This window comes from Gouania willdenowi, chromosome 12 (genome assembly GCF_900634775.1).
Source record: "Gouania willdenowi chromosome 12, fGouWil2.1, whole genome shotgun sequence".
NCBI classification, from domain to species: domain Eukaryota; kingdom Metazoa; phylum Chordata; class Actinopteri; order Blenniiformes; family Gobiesocidae; genus Gouania; species Gouania willdenowi.
The window spans coordinates 4,722,402-4,744,588 of record NC_041055.1 but is presented as its reverse complement, the minus strand read 5'-3'; the positions used below and the strand labels follow the sequence as shown (position 1 = coordinate 4,744,588).

The window sequence follows — 22,187 nt, the reverse complement described above, 5'->3', positions numbered from 1 at the left end:
AATTAGGGCTAAGTCATACAAACATACATGCAAGTTATATACAAAATTGTGCACAATGAACATGTGTTGCATTGGAATGAAGAAAAAACACACCAAAAAAAAAAACAACACATCACAAAGCATGCAGAAGTGACACCAACACATACAATTTTCCAAAATGAAGGAGCCATATTGAATCTAAAGTTTTTTTTAATTTTTTATTTTGTGTTTTTGCCAATATTGTCCCCTTAAAAAAAAACAACTCACGTTTATGGAAAAAAAAAAAAAAATCATCTTTAAAATTAGAATATGAATTATTCTAAATCCTTAGTTTAAGGGAAAATAATTCACATCATGTATCACTTCCATGTGGATGCAGATTATTACATTGATGACAATGATAAAAAAAAAATTAAGATAATATATTAATAATTTATTTTTTTACGATTTTGATGAAGATTGCAAAAAAAAAAAAAGCACAGAGGCACTTGAATGCATCATGCTTGATTGATGTTTATGGGAAAAAGAAAATCACATTGAAATTATAATAATAACTAATCTTTTTAAATCCATACTTTAAGAGAAAATAATCATAAATGTAATCATATTTTATTTTACGATTTACGTATTGATGCAAAAAAGTACAGAGGCGCTTTAATGCGTCAGACTTGACTGACGTTTTTGGAAAAAAAAAATCACATTGAATTTATAATTATTAAATATTAAAATAAATTTAAATCCCTATTTTAGGGGGGAAAAAATAAATAATAATGTATTTCTTTTTTACGGTTTTGATGAAGGCTGGATTGATGATAAAAAGTACAGAGACACTTGAACGTATCAGGCTTGATTGACGTCTGTGTGCGGCGCTAAGAACAAATAAAGTGGGTGTATCTGTTTATGTCAACGACCAATCACCGGTGAGGTTGTGGGACTAAGCGGCTCGTGGCTCTGCGGAGGGCGGAGCTGCGTTCACGGCTGTGGGGAGAAAAGCATCCAGACGGTGTGAAGGCAGACGGAAGGATGCGTGTGAGTGAGCGGTGAACCGTGCGGGAGAAGCACGCATACAGAGCCGGATACAAGCCCTCTGGACCGCGGCTGAGTCCCGCTTCAGAGCCGGAGCCGTCCTCTCTTCTCTGCCGCCCAGTCCGTCCCCCGCAGCACCTCCACGATGTCTGCCGGAGGAGAGGTGCGCGTCCTCGGGCAGGAGAGCCCACGGATGCCGGCCTGGAAGCGAGAGATTCTGGAGAGGAGGAAGGCGAAGGGCGGAGGGTCTGGTGCTCCGGAGCGGCTGAACGGTGAGGGGACGGGGACGGGGGCGGGGGCCGTGAACGGCAGCGGCGGCGGGGCGAGCGGTCTGTCCGGGCGGAACTACAGCATCAGCCCCGCCGGACAACAGTACGGCAACAAAGAGCAGCGACCGGCGGTGGCCGAGAGGACGACACCCGGGGAGAGCCTGGCGCTCCAGGAAAGCCTTGTTCTCCAGGAGAGCCTCGGGCCGCTGGAGGAGAACCCGTTCATTAAGCTGGAGAAGGAGCGGCGGAGGCGGCAGGACCGAGAGAACGGCTCCCGGCCCGGGCAGCACATCCTAGAGCTGTACGGCAGCGTCCCCGGCATCCGGACCATCAGAGCCGATAACATCATCATCATCGAGTCCGATCCGGATTACTTACAGGAGGGCGGGAGGGTTAAAAGCCCCCAGCTGAACGGGGTGAGTGGGTACAGCTCCCTGAACGACCTCCTGGACCGGAGAGGCAGTGCTGTCACTGAGATCAGAGCCAAGGAGGTGGTCATCTACGATACCACGTTAAGCAAAAGCGAGGAGAACCTGAGCACCCTGGGCCGTCCTGGTCCTGAAGACCCGCGGGACGCACTTGAGGGTCAAGGCAGGGTCAGCAGGATCCTGCAGAAGTTTGACAGCAAATATGGGAAGCTGCAGAAGAAGTCTCACAGCACGGAGAACCTGCTGGACCTGGACAGTACCAGCAGCAGGCCTCGACTCTGGTCCAAGCCACAAGCAGATCTGGTGCCAAAGGCCAGGCCGGGTTCCTCCCTGGGGAGCCCGGGCAGCTGGCAGCCAACATCTCCAGTCTTCCACAGTCCCTGGTCTTCCAAACCAAAACCACAGCCGGCCGAATCAGAGCTGGGAAGTCCCCAGTTTGTGTCCTCCTTCCGCCAGAGGTTTGAGACTCCCAGAGACGAGCCAGACCGGGTCAGTGCTGAGGTGCCACCCAAACCAAAGGTGCCATGTTCTCCAGAGACCCCCACCAGCCCAATCACCTCCAAGATGGTGCGATCCTCCCCTGATTTTGAGATCCGTCCCTCCTCAAAGCCAGACCTGACCCTGATCCCTGATGGGGACACCCAGGCTCTGGCTCTGGCAAACTTACGACTGCAGTCCAAGAACTCTTTCATTGTGATCCCCAAGCGACGCCTTGCTGCATCGCCGAGTAGCCCGCTCCCACCTGGTCCCATAAAGTCCTCCTCAGCTCACAGGGGGGCTGAGGTGCCCACACCAGGAGTGCCAATCCCACAAACCCTCCCAACCCCCCCAATCCCCAGTACCCCTACCACACCCCCAATAAGTAAAGATCAGGAGGCTCAGGTAGAGAAGTCGGTGAAACCAGAAGAACCTCCAACTGTATCCACTCCTCCTTCAACCCCTGCTGTCCCCCCCACCTCTCCTGACCCACCTCCCTCCTCTTCGCCCCCCCCTGCCGACCAGCTGCCGGTGACAAACATTGACGAGGTGGAGGTGGAGCCCCCACAGAGAGTCCCTGTCCCGAGCCCCGTGGTGCACAGGAGAAAGGGGAACACCTTTACAGTGGTCCCCAAACGGAGGGTGGACCCGGAAGGCTCCCCGGAGCCCCCACAGGATGCCCTGAGTGAGGCCCCACCTGGGTCCACGCCCCCCCAGGCCCCCTATTCTCAGCTGGGCACCCTGCTGAAGAAGCGCTACCCTGCAGCAGAAGACATCCAGGTCGTCGGTGGGTACCTGTCCCTGGACAAGTCCTGCCTTGCCAAGACAGGGTCCGGTGGAAAGAAGGTGAGAAACACGATTTAATATGAAGGAAGTAACGAACCAAGGCCGAAAAGAGAGAATTTCCTAAAGTTTAACTAAAACAAACTGAATCAGACGGGAAACAAAACTAGAAAAATATCAACAATAGAACAAAACATCAGAGATGGAACCAAGACTGGAATTTTCTAAATAAACGTGTTATTTATAACCTTTTTTTTTTTTAATTTTATTATAGGAATTAACAGGATTTTTTTTAAATTGAAGGTTTGCCCTGAACAGGTTTGTTAAATATAGTTGGTAAATTTTATTTTAGCCTCATCTTAAAAAAATTAAAAAAAAATCAGCATCAGTTATTTAAAGGTTTATCCTAATTTCTGGTTAATTCAGATAAAAAGTTTACATTTTTTAATATTCCAGAGAAATTTCCCGCCCTTTTGCAACCCAAACATAAATACGAAAGTGAATTATGGCCATTTTTTTTTTTTTTTAAATTATTTTGGGCAAATCAAAAATGTCAAAATGTTAAAATGTCAAGATTACAGTCGAAAAGACGAGATGAAAGTTGAAATTTTGAAAATAAAGTCAATACAATATTGTGATTAAATTGAGGGTTTGCTAATAGGGTCAAATCTACAGACGAGGATCAATTCAACAACAAACAGCAAATCGTGGCCTTCTACAAAATGCCAGTTTGGATGGAGACTGTTGTCAAATATGGTGAATTGGCCCTCGTCAGCTTCCGTAGATTTGACTTTATTTGCAAAGGTTTGACTTTTATCACGGTATATTGCATTTTGAGTTTATTTTTTACATTTGGACTTTAATCTCATTTTTTCGACTTCAACATTATATTTAGACTTAATTCTCGACATTTCAACTTTATTCTCAACGATTCAACATTAAACTTGACATTTTGACTTTATTCTTGTCTTTTCACTTTAAGGAGACATTACATTTCGGCTTTAATCTTGAATTTTCGACTTCTCAACATTTTTACTTTATTCTCGACATTTTCACTTTAATTTTGTCTTTTTGACTTTATTTTCAACATTGCATTTCAACTTTAATTTCAACCATATTCTTGTCTTTTCCACTTTAAGGACGAAATTAAATTTAAACTTTAATCTCGACATTTCGGCTTTAATCTTGTCTTTTCGACTTCTCAACATTTCAACTTTATTCTCAACATTTCCACTTTAGTCTCATCTTTTCAACTTTAATTTCAAAATTCAAACTTTAACCTTGATTTGCCCAAAATATTTTTTTTCCATCAAAATTGGCCCCTAATCCTCTTCCGTATGGAAACACACGGAAAACCTGAATTGCTGTATTTTTCTGGTCTGACCCAGTTTAGACTCTCCTTTGATTAGAAACCTGCTCCATTCGTCAGACCAAAAACTAAATGTAATTACTGTTAAATAGCAAAAATGTTTTTCAAGAACAAGTTACTCACTTTGACAAAGTCAACCTCAAACAGAAGTCGTCTGTATTTACGTCACGTATTGAACCAGAAACTGTAAAAATGGAACCTCTTCCCAGAATCATGTTGTAATATTCTTTGCCAAACATTCCCTGAAGGATGATCTGAGTCTAAATTTACCCTGTGTGTGTGTGTGTGTTTTCTAACCCATCCTGTTCACCTGTGCAGCCAAACCCATTGTGTGTGTGTGTGTGTGTGTGTGTGGCTCTAAATCCCCACGTTCCTTCTCCTTCTCCTGACCTGCTATCTAAGTGGATTAAAGCCGTGTTTACACACCCACTTGGAGCTACACGCTGTCCCACAAAAGCACGTTATTTATTTCTCACAGAGCGTATTCTTGTGTCCCAGTCGGCCCTGCAGGCTTTCATTGTAAATATCCCATCATGACTCTCGTCTGCTGCTTGAGGACTTGGCTCAAAGATTCAGGATAATTCTGACGTGTTCCCACTCTGATGGGAAGAATAATTACAGCACTCATAGAAATGCTAACTGTCATGTTTAGAGCTAGGGTTTTCTATTTTGGCGATATCGATATATATATATATATATATATATATATATATATATATATATATATATATATATATAGAATAAAATAGTTTATTGCCATAATGTACAAGTAAAAAGAACAGGTACAATGGAATTTCTGTGCATGTCTCCGAGTCAGATTGAAAAAATTACAAACGACAAATCAACCAAGACAGTATTAATAAATAAAAAAAAAAAATATATATATATATATATATATACACCCTGACTTGAATGTACCTATTGCACATAGGAGAAATTGAGGTAAATTGTCCAGTGTGGTGGATTCATTTTTCAGTTTCTTAATGGGTGGAGTGCTGAGGTTTTTGCCCTCTTTAATGTCCTATGCCACAAGCCTGTATATATATATATGTATATATATATATATATATATATATATATATATATATATATATGATGTCATTGATCGGATCGGCAAATTAAGACACTACAGCTGATCACATTAACTGCATAAAATGCAAGATGTCGGCCGATCAGATCAGTGTAAAGCCTAATGGTTTACTGAGTGAATCCTAACCCAGACCTTCCCTTAAACAAGCCACACTACAGAACTCACTCACATGTGCTGTCCCTTAGAGGTGACAAAGCCAAAAGTGAAACATATCACGCAGCTGTTTGTTAATAAATGTGCCTGTGTGGCATTTTGAATTTAACCTATAGTTATCTTCCTGGTAAGACTTTGAGTTAAAAATATCGTCATTTTGCAAAAAAATATTGATATGAATTTTGGTCCATATTGGTCCTGGTTCATGTTGGGGGCGGGGCCTAATTTCAAATAAAAAGAGAGGAAAAAGAAACGGGTCGGATTGATTTTTTTTTTGTTTCGTTTTCTGCGATCGTGGGAATTGTGCGGCGCTACGTGTGTAATGTGATTAATTATCAGAAGGTTTTTAATTAGTTCTCCATTTTCAGCCTCAGCTTTTGAAGTGAGTTCAGAGTAAATTACTTTGCCTGTGGCTGCGATAGGATCACTGTTACAGTTTATACTGTATATCAGAGGTCTTCAACAGGGGGTCCGCGACCCCTAGGGGGTCCACGGAGGTACTCCAGGGGGGTCGCGAAAGTTTTGGTTGATTAGACATTTTTTTTATATTCCCCCCCACAATTTTTTCAATAAATTGAAATGTCTTTAAATACACATTAACATGAATCCAACACACTGTAATGAACAGATAAATGGAGGCAGAAGATGTCTTTCAGTCAGCAATGCACACGTTCAGCGACACACAGGAGCTCTTTCAAGCTGGGCACTGGTTCATTCACCTGTCCCATTCACCTGTCCCATCATACATTAGTGACTAATGTATGCCATCCATAGCTAGTTTGAGGATTCACTGCCAATACTACATGTATGTTTAAAATTAAAACATGAATCTGTCAATTATGTTAATAGTTCAGTATTGTATGCAAGATAACAGGTATGTTTATGCATGCCAGTGGCACTAACAAGCATCAATAATTTTCGTTTCCACATTTATGTTGAACAAAAATGTCCATTTGAACAGCTTTTATGCAAAATGTTGTTACATGCAATTTGACAGACATTGTTGATCTTGGCAGGTATCAGTTTATTATGTTATGTTATGTTTATGAATGGCATTGGCATGGCCACCCTACTCACTGTACCTTGCACATGTTTAAACTAAAAACAAGAATATATAAACCTGTGTGTTATTTGAATATCTTAGTATTGAATGCACAATAGTACATTTATACATGGCACTATAGGACCAGTTTAATATAAAACACAATTTTATACAATATATATAAGTAGGGGGTCCCCGCTCCATCTCTCCATCAGTTTGGGGGTCCTTGGCCTGGAAAACGTTGAAGACCCCTGCTGTATATAACTGAAATGTGTTCTGATTTAAAAACTCACTAAAGATTTTAGTTGTAAATGGAAACTCAACTTAAATACCAAAGAGTGGACAAATAGTCCTGTTGGGATTTTACAGTTCTTTGCATTTAGGCTTCAGAACTGGAGTAAGAATTATTATTATTAGTATGTTAAGGTTTCATTTATTCAGACAAACTTTTTTCGGGAAATTTACTTTAATCTCCTGACATGTTTCAACTGTTAACTGTCAGTCTTCCTCAGAGGTGTTCCAAATCCAGAGTAACCAGGATTAGTGCACATGATTAGATATATTTGAGAAAGTGAAAGTATGTAATACCTCTGTTTGATATTGTGTGTAGTTAAGAATCCAAATTAAATAATACTAATTATAATTTTAATCCATCAATTTTCTGTCAATTTCTAGAAATTCCAGGCGACCCAATTTTAGTTCAAAATAAATTGGCCTCAATAAATGAAACCTTATCACAGGGTTTTTCAACCTTGGGGTCGTGACCCCATGTGGGGTCACCTGAAATGTCTAGTAATTGATTAAAAAAAAAAAAAAAAAAAAAGTTATTGATTAATTATGTTTGGTTAATTATTCTTTTCAAAATGAAAATGACACGAAATCTGAAACAACTGTATTCTATATTTTCACTTTATCAAATATGCATGTAAAATATGATAATATATTATTAATTAATATCAAAAGAAGAAGAAAAAATGTCTTCAGAAATGTGTGAAATCAAAATGGGGTCAAGATCCAAAAAAGGTTGGGAAACACTGCTTTAACATAATAATAATAATTATAATATCATATTATTAAAAAAAGACTAAATTAACTTGCCGTATTTAAGAAATATTTGTATTATTACTGTCTGTAAATTGTTTGTTTCAGATTCTCTAACTGTGTCTGCTTGGTTTCTAACTACTTATTGCAGCGCACACTAAGAATGCGTGGGAACTCGCCCTCAGTGACGTCACCGCTACATATTTTGGTCGTGCACAGCCTATAATTCAGATTATTTTCAGCCCGTTGCTGCCGTACAGACCCTCAGAGCTGTGACCTGCTGCTGTAATCCTCCTCCGTACAAACAGGAGCACAGCGCCTCACACTCTTATCACATGCTTAGTTTTTACAGTCATCTTTAGAGCTGGCAATCCTCCAACAAGGGAACGGGGGAGGAATGTCACCCACCTGCGTGTTTGTTGACTTCATTTCTGCTGCTTTTTTATGCTAGAGCTGCTGTTTGGAAATTCCCAATTCTGGTTCAAGCACACGATACATGTCGTTTACCGCAGTACATGACGTACAGACACTTCTGTTGAAACACCCTCCTAAATCAGGGCCGTCAAACTCATTTTAGTTTTATTTTGGTGATATAGAAAATGACAATATCACCATTAACGTGTTTCATAGCGTATGTTGTATAAAGACTTGTTTTAGGAGTCGCTGCTTCCGCTACTTCTTTATACAGCATAAAAAAAGCACAGTTAAACAGATTTCTGAGTGCGTCCTAATCCAGATCGTCCTTTAAACAAGCCACACTACAGAACTCACTCACATGTGCTGTCCCTTATGCTGCGTTCACACCAAACGCGTTTCGGGCGTCAAAATCGTGCCTTACGCCCCTAGTTGGACGCTTGTGCTCATTGAATCAGGCACTTGAAGACGCTCTGGACGTGCGTGCAAACATGCTGGGAAGAGAGTGCATTTAGGGGAGGGGCTTCTCTGTTGCCAGTGGTGTTCATACAATGGATGATATTGTGACGATCAGTTACGTTCATAATTCACCCAGTTTTTAACTTTCTGCTGCGGGCCAAATCGGATGCTCTAAAGGGCTGGAATTGGCTCCCGGGCCTTGAGTTGAACACAAGTTTTCCGAAATACAAAGTAACAAGCCATGCTACAGAACTCACTCACACGTGCTGTCACTTATATGAGACTCGTTTTAGTTCAGAGGCTAAATAACGACCAGTTTGTCATTATTATATATAAAGTATGTAAGAAACCAACAATATCCAAACAATAAAAGACAGATATCAGTCTCTGCAGGAGCTTCACTTTAATTTCCTTCATTGTATGAGTTAATTTGGGAAAAATAATGTAAAATTTGAGGAAAATTGGCAGGATTTGGGAAAAATTGCAAGTTCTTTCAATAATTTGAGATTATAAATGTGCATTGGGAAACTGTAAACCCTAAAATATCTACAAGTGAATTGGTTGATAATTTACACAATGATTCATGTTTCTCTGTCATTATTAGTTACTCCTGCGGGCCAAATTAGAACCTCTAAAGCAGTGGTTCTCAACCTTGGGTTGCGAGACACTGGGTGGGGTTCGCCAAAAGAATATTATTTTAACAATTAAAGCCCATTTTTGCCTATTTTTAATATTTTATTTCTGCAGCTACTGTACACTAAACTTGCCATATTTTAACCTATTTTTCCACCCTTTATTTTTTGCTCTTTTTAATGCATTTTTGCTACATTACTCCCATTTCTGCCACTTCTCTATCAAATTTCAATGTCTTTTCTGCACTTTTTTCCACTTTCAAGACTTTTTCAGCACTTTTAAACCCTTTCCACATCTTTTCCACCTAATGTCACATATGTTACCCATTGTTGTCACTTTAAACCTCTTTTTCACCATATTTTATGCTTATTTTTGCCACATTCACAAATTGTCACACCCATTATTTGCCAGTTTAACCTCATTGTTTCAATATTGACACTTTGAACCCTTTTTTACCACTTTTTCTGTCCGTTTTTGGCCACTCTAATTTGCACTTTAAAATCCCATTCCACCACCGTTTTCACCATTTTTGCTCACTTTTAACTGAAATGTTTTGTGGTAGTATCACAGATTTAGACACAATTTCCCCCAAAAACTGGTGATCAAAGAGACTGAAGTACTGACTTATGTATTTCTGTGTGCATGTCAAATTTCTAATGTAATATCGCATGATTTAATTTTTGACTGACTTATGCGGCACAGAAATATAAAAATGTTATAATTAGTGAACTTAAATATCTGTATTAAGCATGTTTAGCACAATTTTGGGAAGTTTGATAACCAATAATGACATTTGTTTTGTAGAAAGCTGATGAAACGAAAGGGGAATGGGTATAATCTGTAACAGAATTTCAGAGGTTATGAGATTGTTGGTAGTACGGTAAAGGTAAAAGGTTTAGCAAATATTGAATACTAAAGTAAAGTACAGAATACACCTGAGTATCCGTGTCCTGTTACTTCCTATTCTCTGTTTAGCAACTTTCATATTTGTGAGGTTTCATCTCTTCTTGATGTCAAAAACAAATACCCAAATGTGAAAAATTGGTTGGTTTGTAGGGACTGAATTATTATTATTATTATTTTTTAAAGTCAGTACGAGAGCAACCACTTTGACTTTGAAAAAAGTTTAAATGCATAAAAAGAAACTGTATATTTAGTAACTTATTTTAATACAGTATATAAATGTGCTTACTTTGATTTAAAAAAAAAAAAAAAAATGTTAATTGTGAAAATATCATGTGGTGCAACTGTTTGGCTTTGACGGCTGTTTTTTAAAGAAATATTTAAAATTACTCTAAATCTATTCAAATTTATTCTCTGGTCTGTTTTCTTTTTAATTTTGTCCTGTGTAAGATTTCAAAGTATTTTAATTTAAATTTTTATCACATTTATGCAAACCTTGCCCAATGAAGCCCATTTTAGGAACAATGCGGTGAAACATCATTGACCCGAATAACATTATAGAATAGAACGCTTTAATTGTCATTAAAGTCTGTAGGGACATGGGTTTGGAACCGGAGGGTCGCCGGTTCAAGTCCCAGTACGGACTAAAAGAACAGAAGTTGTTCTGGTAGCTGGAGAGGTGCCAGGGCACTTCTCAAGCACTGCCAAGGTACCCTTGAGCAAGGCACCGACCCCAACACTGCTCCCTTCATTGTAAAGTGACTTTGAGTACCCAGAAAAGCGCTATATTGATGAATAATAATAATAAATTGTGTTGCCCTCCTGCCCTCTTTTCACCAAATGTTTAGTTTTGTTTCTCTTTTGCCCTCCATCGAGGTTGCGATGATGCTTCTTTCTTTGCTTTTCTGCTGAGCAGGCAATAACAAAGTCACCAAAGCGGCTCCTGAACTCTGTAATTTGTGTGGAATTCTGTTGCTGGGTGCGAGAATGTTTCTGGTCTAAAAGTGAGCTTTCATTAAGTTCCTTTAAAATCAGCGTTGCTGTAGAAAAGGAAAAAAGCCTCCAACATTTTCCATCCTGAACTTTCTCTTCTTCTGCCTGTTGTGATTAATGTAAACCCTTTAAGAGTCATTGGCTGTTATTGAACCACAGCCAGTGCCGACAATCCCCTCTACCCACAATGCATCGCTCTATTCCCGAGCAGTGCTGGGTGATAAAGCCTGTCCCATTGCTTCCAGCTTCCTGTGATATCCTCTCGATTGGGGAAGCAATGGTTGGAAATGTGCTGTATGTAGGTCAGGAGCAGCTTCTTGTTCCACATTTACATAAACTACTTTTTTTTTTTTTGTCTGACGTGCACAGCCAGGACTGACTCACTTTTAATGCTGGGATTGTAACGGACTGCTGGTGGGAAAGTTCTTTTAAAAGCAGAGTGGTTAATTATGGGAAAAGGAGGACAGATCCAACAGTTTGTCAGCGTGTTATGAACAGAGAGAGAGAGAGAGAATGGAGCTTTCCCAGCATGCACACGTGTGATGATGATGATGATGAGCGTGAATAGCTAAGCAGTTAAACTCATACGTGGAACAGCATGATTCTTATGATAAATATCAATCTGTCTTTAGGTCAATCCACTGCTCTTCTGAAAGTTTCCAGTGACGTGATGATGGCCGCTGACTCTGGTCGCGACTCAGTTCTGGTTTTATAAGTTTGATAGACTTCAATCATAGATGGGATTCTCTGGGGCTGTTCACCAGTGGTTTACTTCCTATATAAATGGAAGAACTTTTAATGTTGCTTTTAACGATGTAATGTCTAATGTGTCTGACCTGTCATGTGGAGTAGCCCAGGGCTCTGTTCTGGGGCCTGTTTTGTTTTTTATTGTACTTGTTACCTCTTGGTCGGTTGATCCGTGCTTTTAAAAATGTGTAATTTCTATGCAGATGATATTCAGCTGTATTCTGATCTGAATTCCTGGAATGTGTATCTGCTATCAAAAACTGGTTGACATCGAATTATCTGCAGATAAATTCTGGCAAAACAGAAACTCTGATCATTGCTCTGGATAAAAAGTTCCTTTTGATCAAGAACTCAGAAATCAGTTTTTTTCTTACACTCTTTGTTAATAGGGTTCATTTAATTAACTATTATACTATTATTTTGTATTTGTATGCTTCCAACACACAAAGGGATGTCATGAAAATGTGTCATATTGTCTCAAATAGTGTTGATGAAGTAGTGTTAAACCAATATTGACACTTTGAACCCTTTTTACCACTTTTTCTGTCTGTTTTTGGCCACTCTACTTTGCACCTTTTAACCAAATTCTCTGGTTTTTAAAATCCCATTTCACCACCTTTTCCACCCTTATTGTCACTTTAAACCCATTTTATTAAAACGGGGATTTACATCTTTAAGATGACTATATATTATGGCCCAAATAATAATAACCATCCTGGATAACAGTGGATATTATTCAGATAAATAAATAAATGTGGTTATCACAGATTCATAGAATAATGAACCATCATTTGTTGATTTTATGGATGGACCCCAAAAATCTCTCCCCTTTATTCCCCCTTATAGATGGTCCTGTCTCCACATGACTGTTCTTCAATGTATTACGTCTGTGTTTCAATTCAACTTTATTTATAAATCTTTTCATTGTACTCATCAAAAATCTGAGCCCCCATGTAGGTGATTCTTTTGAATGTGGTGCAGCCACAACAAAACAATCAATGATTTTAATTACTAAGCACATAGAAGCCTGACCTGACCTGTGAGGTCATGTGTTGGGTTTTATTATTGTGTCGAGAAGCAATAATTATTACCACTATTTGTCATTTTGAAATGATAAAAAGTGCAGCGTTAACCATGGATGGTACTAATGGTTTTACTAGGCTTGTCTGGAAATGATGTTGGTGACGATCTTTATTAGTAATCGTGATTATCAGGTGAAGATATACAAAGATAAAGTGAAATGATCCTAAACCGTCAACACCTGTTTTCAGTTCCAGTTTGAGATCCCAGAACCTTTTGTCCTGGTTTAACTGGTGAACCCAGGCCTTTCCCACTTTCCCAGGTCAATGTCAGACACACCTTTGGTTAAAAAAAGCTCAGAAACACTCAGACATTCTTTCTCTTTTTTTCCTCTCATTGTTTTTAATTATTCACAGCCTCGCTGGCATTCCCCACCTCTTACACTTCCTGCTTCCTGTGGACCACACTAACTCCAAAGCTTTAAAATGTTTTCCTTTCACAATAAGACCACTGTCTTTTTGGCTGTTTTTCATATTTGGTGATGATTTGAAGGACGGTGGCTTGTTGAAACGGTTACATTTTCATTAATTGGTTTGTTTTTTGATCTCGACATCATGAAATTGTGATAGTTTGTCCTTTTCCTTGAAGCAATCAGCTTCTCATAACACTTTGCCCTTTTGGATGCAGAAGAGTCAATAAATAACATCAGAACAGTGTAATAATGATAACTGCTGATCAATAAATTAATAAAAAAGCCAGACATTTATTGCTGTTTAGTTAAAACGCTGAGTTGAGTTACTGATTGAACCATGACGTGAGAAAAATAACAGGTTAATGCGAGCACCTCAAGTTGAATTTAATGTAAAAACTCCGTTTAGTGGCTTCGTAGAAAAAAAACGACTTGTGTCCATAGATCTGAGAGACCTGCTGGGTTCATACCTGACCAACATGTCACTGATGTATTCTGGACCAAACCCATTCACAGATTTATACACCAGCAGCAGAACTTTAAAGTCTATTCTGAGGCTGACTGGGAGCCAGTGTAAAGACTTTAAAACTGGAGTAATGTGCTCTGACCTCTTTGTTCTGGTTAAGACCCGAGCTGCAGCGTTCTGAACCAGCTGTAGATGTTTGATGCTCTTTTGGGGGATTCCTGTCAGAAGACCATTACAATAGTCCAGTCTGCTGGAGATAAAAGAATGGACCAGTTTCTCCTGATCTTTCTGAGTCATTAAATCTTTCACTCTGGAGATGTTCTTTAGGTGGTAGAAGATGTTTTTGTGATAGATTTGATCTGATGCTGAATGTAAGATCTGAGTCAATCAGAACACCAAGGTTTTTGACTTGGTCTTTAGCTTTTAAAGATCGAGACTCAAGATAATTGCTGACAGCAGTCCTCTTTTCCTTGTTACCAAAGACAATCACCTCCATCTAGTCATGGTTTAGTTGAAGGACGTTTTCACTCATCCAGCAGTTTACTTTTTCTAAGCAGTCACACAACACCTCAATGGGACCATAGTCATCTGGGTTCAGTGATAGATATAGTTGTGTGTCATCTGCGTAGCTCTGATAATCAACCTTACAGTTCTGTAAAATTTGTCCTAAAGGAAGCATGTAAAGGTTAAACAGAAGAGGTCCAAGAACAGATCCCTGAGGAACCCCACAGGACATTGGTAATCTGTCAGATTCAAAGTTTCCAATGCTTACAAAATAACTTTGCTCCTCCAAGTATGACTTAAACTATTGCATTACTTTTCCATTTAGTCCAACCCATGTTTGCAATCTGTGCAACAAAATTGTATGATCTACAGTGTCAAATGCAGCACTTAGATCCAATAGAATGAGAACAGATACTTTTCCTGAATCAGTGTTCAACCTTATGTCATTGATCACTTTGATAAGAGCAGTTTCAGTGCTGTGATGAGAACGAAAACCTGACTGAAATTTATCAAATATTTTGTTGAATGTTAAGAATTGACTCAGTTGGTTGAAGACCAGCTTCTCAATGATCTTGGCCATGAATGGAAGGTTCTGATTGGTCTATAGTTAGCCAGTATAGAGGCATCCAGTGTTCTCTTTTTTAACAGCGGTTTCACAGCAGCTACTTTCAGGGATTTTGGTACGGTGCCTGACTGGAATGAGCAGTTAGTTATCTGACACAAATCAGTGACAATTGACTTTACAACAGTTTTAAAGAAGTTTGAGGGTATTGTATCAAGGCAACATGTTGATGGATTCAGCTGCTGAACAGTCTCCTCTATTGTTTTTGGGTTCACTGTAATAAACTCTCACATTGTAGTTGACTCATCCCTCAGTGGTTGAAGCTGTTCAAGCTTTTTGTGATTTTGCTGGTTTGTTCTGATGTCTGGCCTTATTGATTGTATTTTTTCATTAAAATATATAACAAATTCATTGCATTTTCCAGTTGACAGTAATTCAGGGGCTAGAAAAAAATGTGCGAGAGTTGTTGACATTTTTAGCAATAATTTCAGTGAAGTATTGCTGCCTCGCTTTGAACAAGCCATCATTGAATTTACACAGACTTATTTTGTACAGTTCTAGATGAATTTGGAGTTTTGTTGACAACTGCCAGTCTTTGTCAAAGGCGTCTGCTGATTGCTTTGATGTTCCCTTGACTTCCGCGTAATAATTACAACAAAATTATTTTGTCTTTTTGAATAAAATGTCAAGGTTTCATTTATTCCGACAACTGTTCCTCCTCAGTAAATTTACTTTGATCTCCTGACGTGTTTTGACTGACAACTGCCACTCTTTGTCAGAGGCTTTGATGTTTCCTTTGCGTAATAATAATTGTGGAAATTTTGAAGCAGAAAATCTCAGCCTACAGACATTAAGTTTCGCTTCATTTCTGGGTCCAATGTTTCTATTGTTTCATTATAAATATTTTCCCGTGTCTATTTAGCAGCTAAATGCTAAGGAGCTGAGGACTGTTATTGGGTCCAAAAGCCAAACCAGTTGGGAATCATTGACTTACTGTAGATGTGAGTCAGTTCTGTCTGTGATCTTTAAAACAATCCAAGCGACACTTTATTTCACACACAAGTGTTTTTAACGTTATTGGTAATGGAAGCGTGTCTTTTATTTCCCACCTCTGCTCCAACAAATTCAGCTAGTGATTAGAATTCAGCCCTGCTATCATGGTCATGTTTAATTCAGCGCGTGTGTGTGTGTGTGTGTGTTTACATTAAGTCCTGAGAGCACATAAGTGAGCAGCTGAAGAGGTTAGAGAGGAGAGGCTTTGTGGAAGTTTATAAAAAGCAACGAGTGGGCGAGTGTGTGTGTGGAAGTAAGTGAGCGAAGTCCAGCGGCGTTTTATTACCCGCCGCTGTGTTTCTGCTGCGTCCTGCCCTCAGATACTCGTCTGATAACAGGAAGGTGAGGTCTTTGGTCGTGTAGGCCGAGCATGTGACTCCTCGAGGACGAATGCAAAGCAGGGTGGATGTAAATTTTATTCAAACACGTTCCACCTCTGTGTAGGTTGTGTGTGTGTGTGTCTCAGTGTGAGTCACCACTTCTCTCTGTCCGTACAGCAACACTCCCGCTGCCTCATTCTTCGCTCTCCCGTTTCCCCCCTCGTCACATATCCATGGCGGCTGTCGCTACGGCAACACGAGCCTCGGCCATTCTATCCAGTCATTAGGATTTCAGGATGAAGACACACACGCTCTCTCACGCACACACACACACACACGCTGCTTTTTAGTGTGCTACAGGTGGAAGATGTGGAGATGTTCTCGTTCTGTAATCAGTAAAGCCAAAGCTGTGATTTAGTGGGTGAACAGTGAACACCACGCAAACAGCAACACAGCCTTCTAAAGATCAACATCAGCGTCTATGCATGTGTCCTGGACTTACACGGAGGTCTAGTTTCTTTTACAACCTTTAATTTTATTTTTTATTAACTAACTGAATCCATTTCAAAATAATCGGGATCCAGAGTCATTTTTGTTTAGAATTTAGTTGGAAGTAACCTTTTAAGATGTGAAAAAAGAGATTTTTAACCACTTTTTAAAAATCATTATTATGTTTTGGTAATTATCTACAATATACACCTGCTGACATAATAAAATGTATATATGTACAGACTGTTTATGCAACATCCTTTACAACTTGTTTTTTTTGTTTTTGTATCTATATACATATAAACACACATACATAAATATAATAATAATGCATCAATTTTATGTAGTGCTTTTTTGGACACTCAAAGTCGCTTTACAGAATTAAGGGATTATTCTTTCACTCCACACTCAGTGATGGTAAGCTACTGTTGTAGCCACAGCTGCCCTGGGGCACCACCACCACCAACACTCACTCACACACTACATTCATACTATGCAATGTGAGTGCAGTGCCTTGCCCAAGGACACAATGACAGATACCACTGGGGTGACTGCCACCCCACTGTGGCACCAGGAATTCTCAGTGTACATATAGATACAGGTACATACAACACAAATACTCTGGCAAACAACGTCAGTCAGGCCAGACAACAAGTATTCAAACAAAAACTAACCAAAAAAACACAAAAGCAAACACACACCATATTTTAGCCACTTTTAAAGGATGGCATAATGTTTGTAAAACTAAAATTTAAACATGAAAACAGAGTTCACTGATGTTAGTTGTCGTAAACATTTTGTTCACAACACAAACACCACATTATTTTATGTTTTATAAGATTATCCTCTGAGTTTTGTTCAGAGTGAATTTGTCCGAAAAATCTGCTCTGAAACCCGACATTGGTAAATAATAAACTTGATTTATGATTTCAGAGTTAAAATATCGTACCATTAAAATATTAGATCTTTTTTCCTGACTTTACAGAGTAGGAGTTCCAACTTCAGGTGCCATTCCAAGTCACTTTTTTTTTATTTAGGAGGCGGGAAAATTCCGAGTTGCTCGTTTGATCACATGAGATTTCTGTCTTGGTGGGAAAGAACGGTTCTGTGTGTGTGTGTGTTGAAATTATCGGAGCTCACACACACCGTACGATCTGTTCTATGCCCGATTTTTCATTTTTTTAATTTTTATTTTCATGTGTGGAGTCTGTAACAAATAAAACATATCTATAGATTTAGAAAATCCTTGTGTATGTGCGCCCCACTTTAACCTCTTTACGTGTGGAGTCCCCCACAGCTCTGTGTTAGGCCCACTTTTATTTAGCCCATGCTTGATGCCACACAATGGTACATTCTGCATGCATCTGCTCTACCTGCCTGTGAGAACAGAGGATCTATTCATCCAACCAGATTAGTCACCTTGAGATCAAAGGCTCTATTATACAAAGGGACGCTTTACAGTAATCATAAAATAACTAACAAGAGATACAATTTCACCAAAGTTGAAACCCTTTCAATGTAACAAGGGTTTAAATTTGAAGTCTACATTGTGTTATATTTCAATAATAAGGAACCGCAAGCGTAAATGCTTTTTAGCCCAATTTAGTCTGTATATTGGGGATGATGAATTCCATATGAGCAATAATTGTGGGTATTTCTTGTCATTTTAACAAAACTATTGCTGAAAATAGATGAAGACATTACTTCAAAAAGGGCCCATATGTGCTTTAATTAGTGTTTTATAAAGTTATTGAAGTATATGCCATTAAATAGATGCCTGTTCATCTTGTAAAGAACGTGCCAAACCCAAGACCCTGGGGCCAAATCCAACCCTTTATAGCCTCCATTTCCAGTAAAAATGACATGAATCTGTGTGTAAATTACCAACTAATTCAGTTTAGATGTCTCAGTCCCTTTAAATACATTTCAATTCAAGTAAACAATATTTGCAGGGCTCTTGATTATATCACATGATGGCATAGATTTTTTTTCATCTTAAATTGTTAAAAGAACTATCAATTAATCCAAAATCCTGCAATTTTCATCAAATTATTGCAAAAAATTAAATCCAATTAAATGAATTTGGTTGCAAAATCATGTGAATTTAAAGTAAAGATCCTGACTGACGTCTGTCACTCATTGCTTAGACATTGTCGGTGCCTCACATACTTTGTGCATCATTTATATTTATATACAAGTCTAAACCAGGGCACAATAATGTTGAAATTTCCCTTTTTCCTGCCTAAAATCTGCAACCCATATGAGATTAAACTGCTTTGTTGAATTAAAATGAGTTTGACACCCCCGCGTAAAGTAACTACCACTGTGTTTCTCCTCTAATGAAAAATATCTATATGGGCCGAGGGGGCCTATTACTGCCCAGTATCAGCTTAACAAAACAAACACACACCCAGTGACCTTTCTGCTCTTATTTAGACCTTTAATTTTACCTTTTAAAAAAAAATTTTTTTTACTGCGTTTGCAAATAACAAATGCAGGAGAAATGAAGTGCGGCGTATCTGCGTGGATATATGAATAACTATGAGTAGTGTTTTAATGTCTGTTCCTAAAGAACAAGTGTCTTGGCTTTTGTTATGATTATATTTTTTTAACACACCCAACTATGCACACCTTCACTCAAAAAAACCAAAACCTAGAAATTACCAGCAACACCCTCCACAAAAGCATTTTACACGTGTGAGTATGTCGCCCTGCCCTGAAGGTAAACCCTTACTTATACATACAGTAATATGATTATAATTATTGTTATTGGGTACACTTTGGTTGTATGAGGCCAGATTCCCTTTCACAATAACTTTGTGAATAAAATGCTCTGGTTGTTCCAGTAATTGTCGCCTTGACCAGTTGGCTTTGATCTTTCATAAATCCACGTTTATGTTCCGTAAGCAAAAAAAAAAGAGCTTTGTTCATTGTTTGTTTCACTAATGGTTACCTGTTTATTTAAGTGCAAGTTTGGAAAAAAGGCTTATTATGAAAAGTTCAAATGCCAAGATGTTTATTTGAAATTGAAGAACAATTTGAGCAAAATTGTGTTTTATCAATTTCATCCTAGCATCTGTATTTGAATCAAAATGTATTTGTGTAAGTACTCTGTATCCGTGAGTACACAAATGTGAATACTCGTACTCGCTTCTGGAAAAGGTGGTAGCAGACGTTCTTACTGAAAAGCCACGGTGAATTAAAAATAACCATATCTGACTGAAGAATGACTTAGAGTAAAAGTTACATAGATACAGCATCTAGGTAGAATTTGGTATTTTTGATACAACAATTTCAATAAAACATGAAAAAGAAACACCATAAATACTAATTAAATAAATAGTGTGACTTGAGCAAAAAATATTGGTTACTTTTTTTCAATCAATCGTACCAACAATGACTTCTTTGTGTCACTGCTGTGTAACTGTTTTAAGCCAGATAAGTCGTATAAAACTGAAGGAAAAAACGCAATCGTTAAATAAATACATTTACAAACTTCTTATCAACATATTCACATTCTTTATATTCTTTATTACAGCCTCATTAAACCGTCAATAGCAGCTGATAAACAAAGACTACACCTGGAAAAAGTAATAAAGCACATATTTTCAAATGATGAAAATAATAATGAGTCATTTATTAGTCCCACTGGTCCACTGTCTAGACCAGACATGGGCAACTGCAGGCCCGGGGGCCATTTGCGGCCCTCGCTCTGATTTTGAGTGGCCCCTGGAGTAAATGCAGAAAATGAGTTGCAAAATTACATTAACATACACTAGACAACATAAATACACAAAATGTCTCCAAAAACACACAACGGCAACAACAACAAAATAAAAAAAATAAAAACCACAACCAAATGAGAGAAAATTTTTTAAATTACAAAACGACAAAAAACAAACAAAATGAGAGGAAAATACGCTGAAGGACTTCAAAAACCACTTAAAACGACAGTAAAAACACACAAGACAACAACAAAAAGCGCAAAATGAGAAATAAATTACACAAAACGACCAAAAAATCTTTAAAAAAAAAAAACAACAACAAACTGCACTAAAAATACACGAAATGACAACACAAACGTATTGTTCTTCCCTGTATTAATGCTCAGATTGCTCATTATTCTAAATGCTGACATGAATGTGAACATTGTGGCCCTCGGATCAGAAAATCACTTTTTTGTGGCCCCGCTGTGATAAAGGTCGCCCACCTCTGTTCTAAACCATCTTCTGTAAACCCGAGAGATTGAAAAATACTCAAAATAAAAGCCTTTACTACATCTAAAGTCATTGATCTTCTTACCTGAACACAAGTTACATGAAAGTGACTCAGGAAACCACAGCGTGATGGATAATGGGCATCTGAACAGGTGTGTCGCTATGTGTTTATTTTACGTTATTATTTCATTAGAGTATTTAAAAAAACATGATCACTGTGATTATGTGTAATTGTTCCCTTAGGATGGTTGGTAGCAGCCGGCCGGTGTTTATCAGCACATTCACGCTCACACACTTGGCGTTCTGTTACTACAGTGACTCACAATGTAACACATTTGAACATTTGGCACAGCTTTCTGAACACTTAACCAGCTTGAGCTACTGTAAGAGTGTTCTTTACATGCGTGGAGATGGAAGAGTCTCCATTAAACACAGGAATGAGTCGACATGTGGGATTAAAAAATGAAACTCTTTCATTCCTACATGTGATGAACACATCATTTAACGACAAAGGTGACTGGAGGTAATTGGGTTGAAAATGTTCCTATTTAATGATTGTTTTATTGCAGCAGAAGTTTATTCTCATCAAATTAAACTCAACGTTAACCATTGGTTTAATCATTATATTTAACACACCACTATAATGTTTTTATCTCACCTAATATTACTTTACTTGAAGTTTTTTTTTTACAAAAGGCCAACATCATTATGACATGACACCTGTCATTAGCATAATGAATTAGGAGTCATGAAGGCTGTCGTTAAGTGTCGTTCACTACCCTAACCCTTAACCCCACGAGATCCCTCCACCCAACCCAGAAAATGCCAACATAGCTCCAAAGGTGTTAAAAAATTTCATAAAATTCTGACGTTGCACACCCTCGAACCAAGCAGCAGCCATGTTGAAACTCTCAGGTCAGTCTGATCCTGATGTGCTGAGATATTTGAGCCACAGATGACACACACACACACACACACACACACACACACACACACACACACACACACACACACACACACACAGATTCCTTGCTTTATAGATAGATGTTTATTATTATGATATATAATACTTTTCATTTTATGTCTTCCTCTTATGTCATCAAGTCTTCTCTTGATGGAGCTAGTGAAATGAAAGAATAATCGTCTTGACCTTAGCGGCTACATTTGGGAAACAAAGTTTGGCATGAATTTTTACATTATTTTTTCTCCTTTTAATCCATTTTTGCTACATTACTCCCATTTCTGCCACTTCTCCATCAAATTTCAATGACTTTTCTGCAC

General features: G+C 38.5%; 1 protein-coding gene across 1 annotated transcript in view; it reads left to right on the top strand.

Annotated features, from left to right (window-relative positions):
- The first annotated feature begins 971 nt into the window (after positions 1-971).
- tprn (taperin) overlaps positions 972-22,187 on the top strand; it is a 38,619-nt gene continuing 17,403 nt past the window's right edge. Inside the window, exon 1 of the mRNA XM_028462767.1 lies at positions 972-3,025. Coding sequence (XP_028318568.1) covers positions 1,151-3,025 — 1,875 coding nt within the window. The 5' untranslated portion in view covers positions 972-1,150. The remainder of the gene's footprint in view (positions 3,026-22,187) is intronic.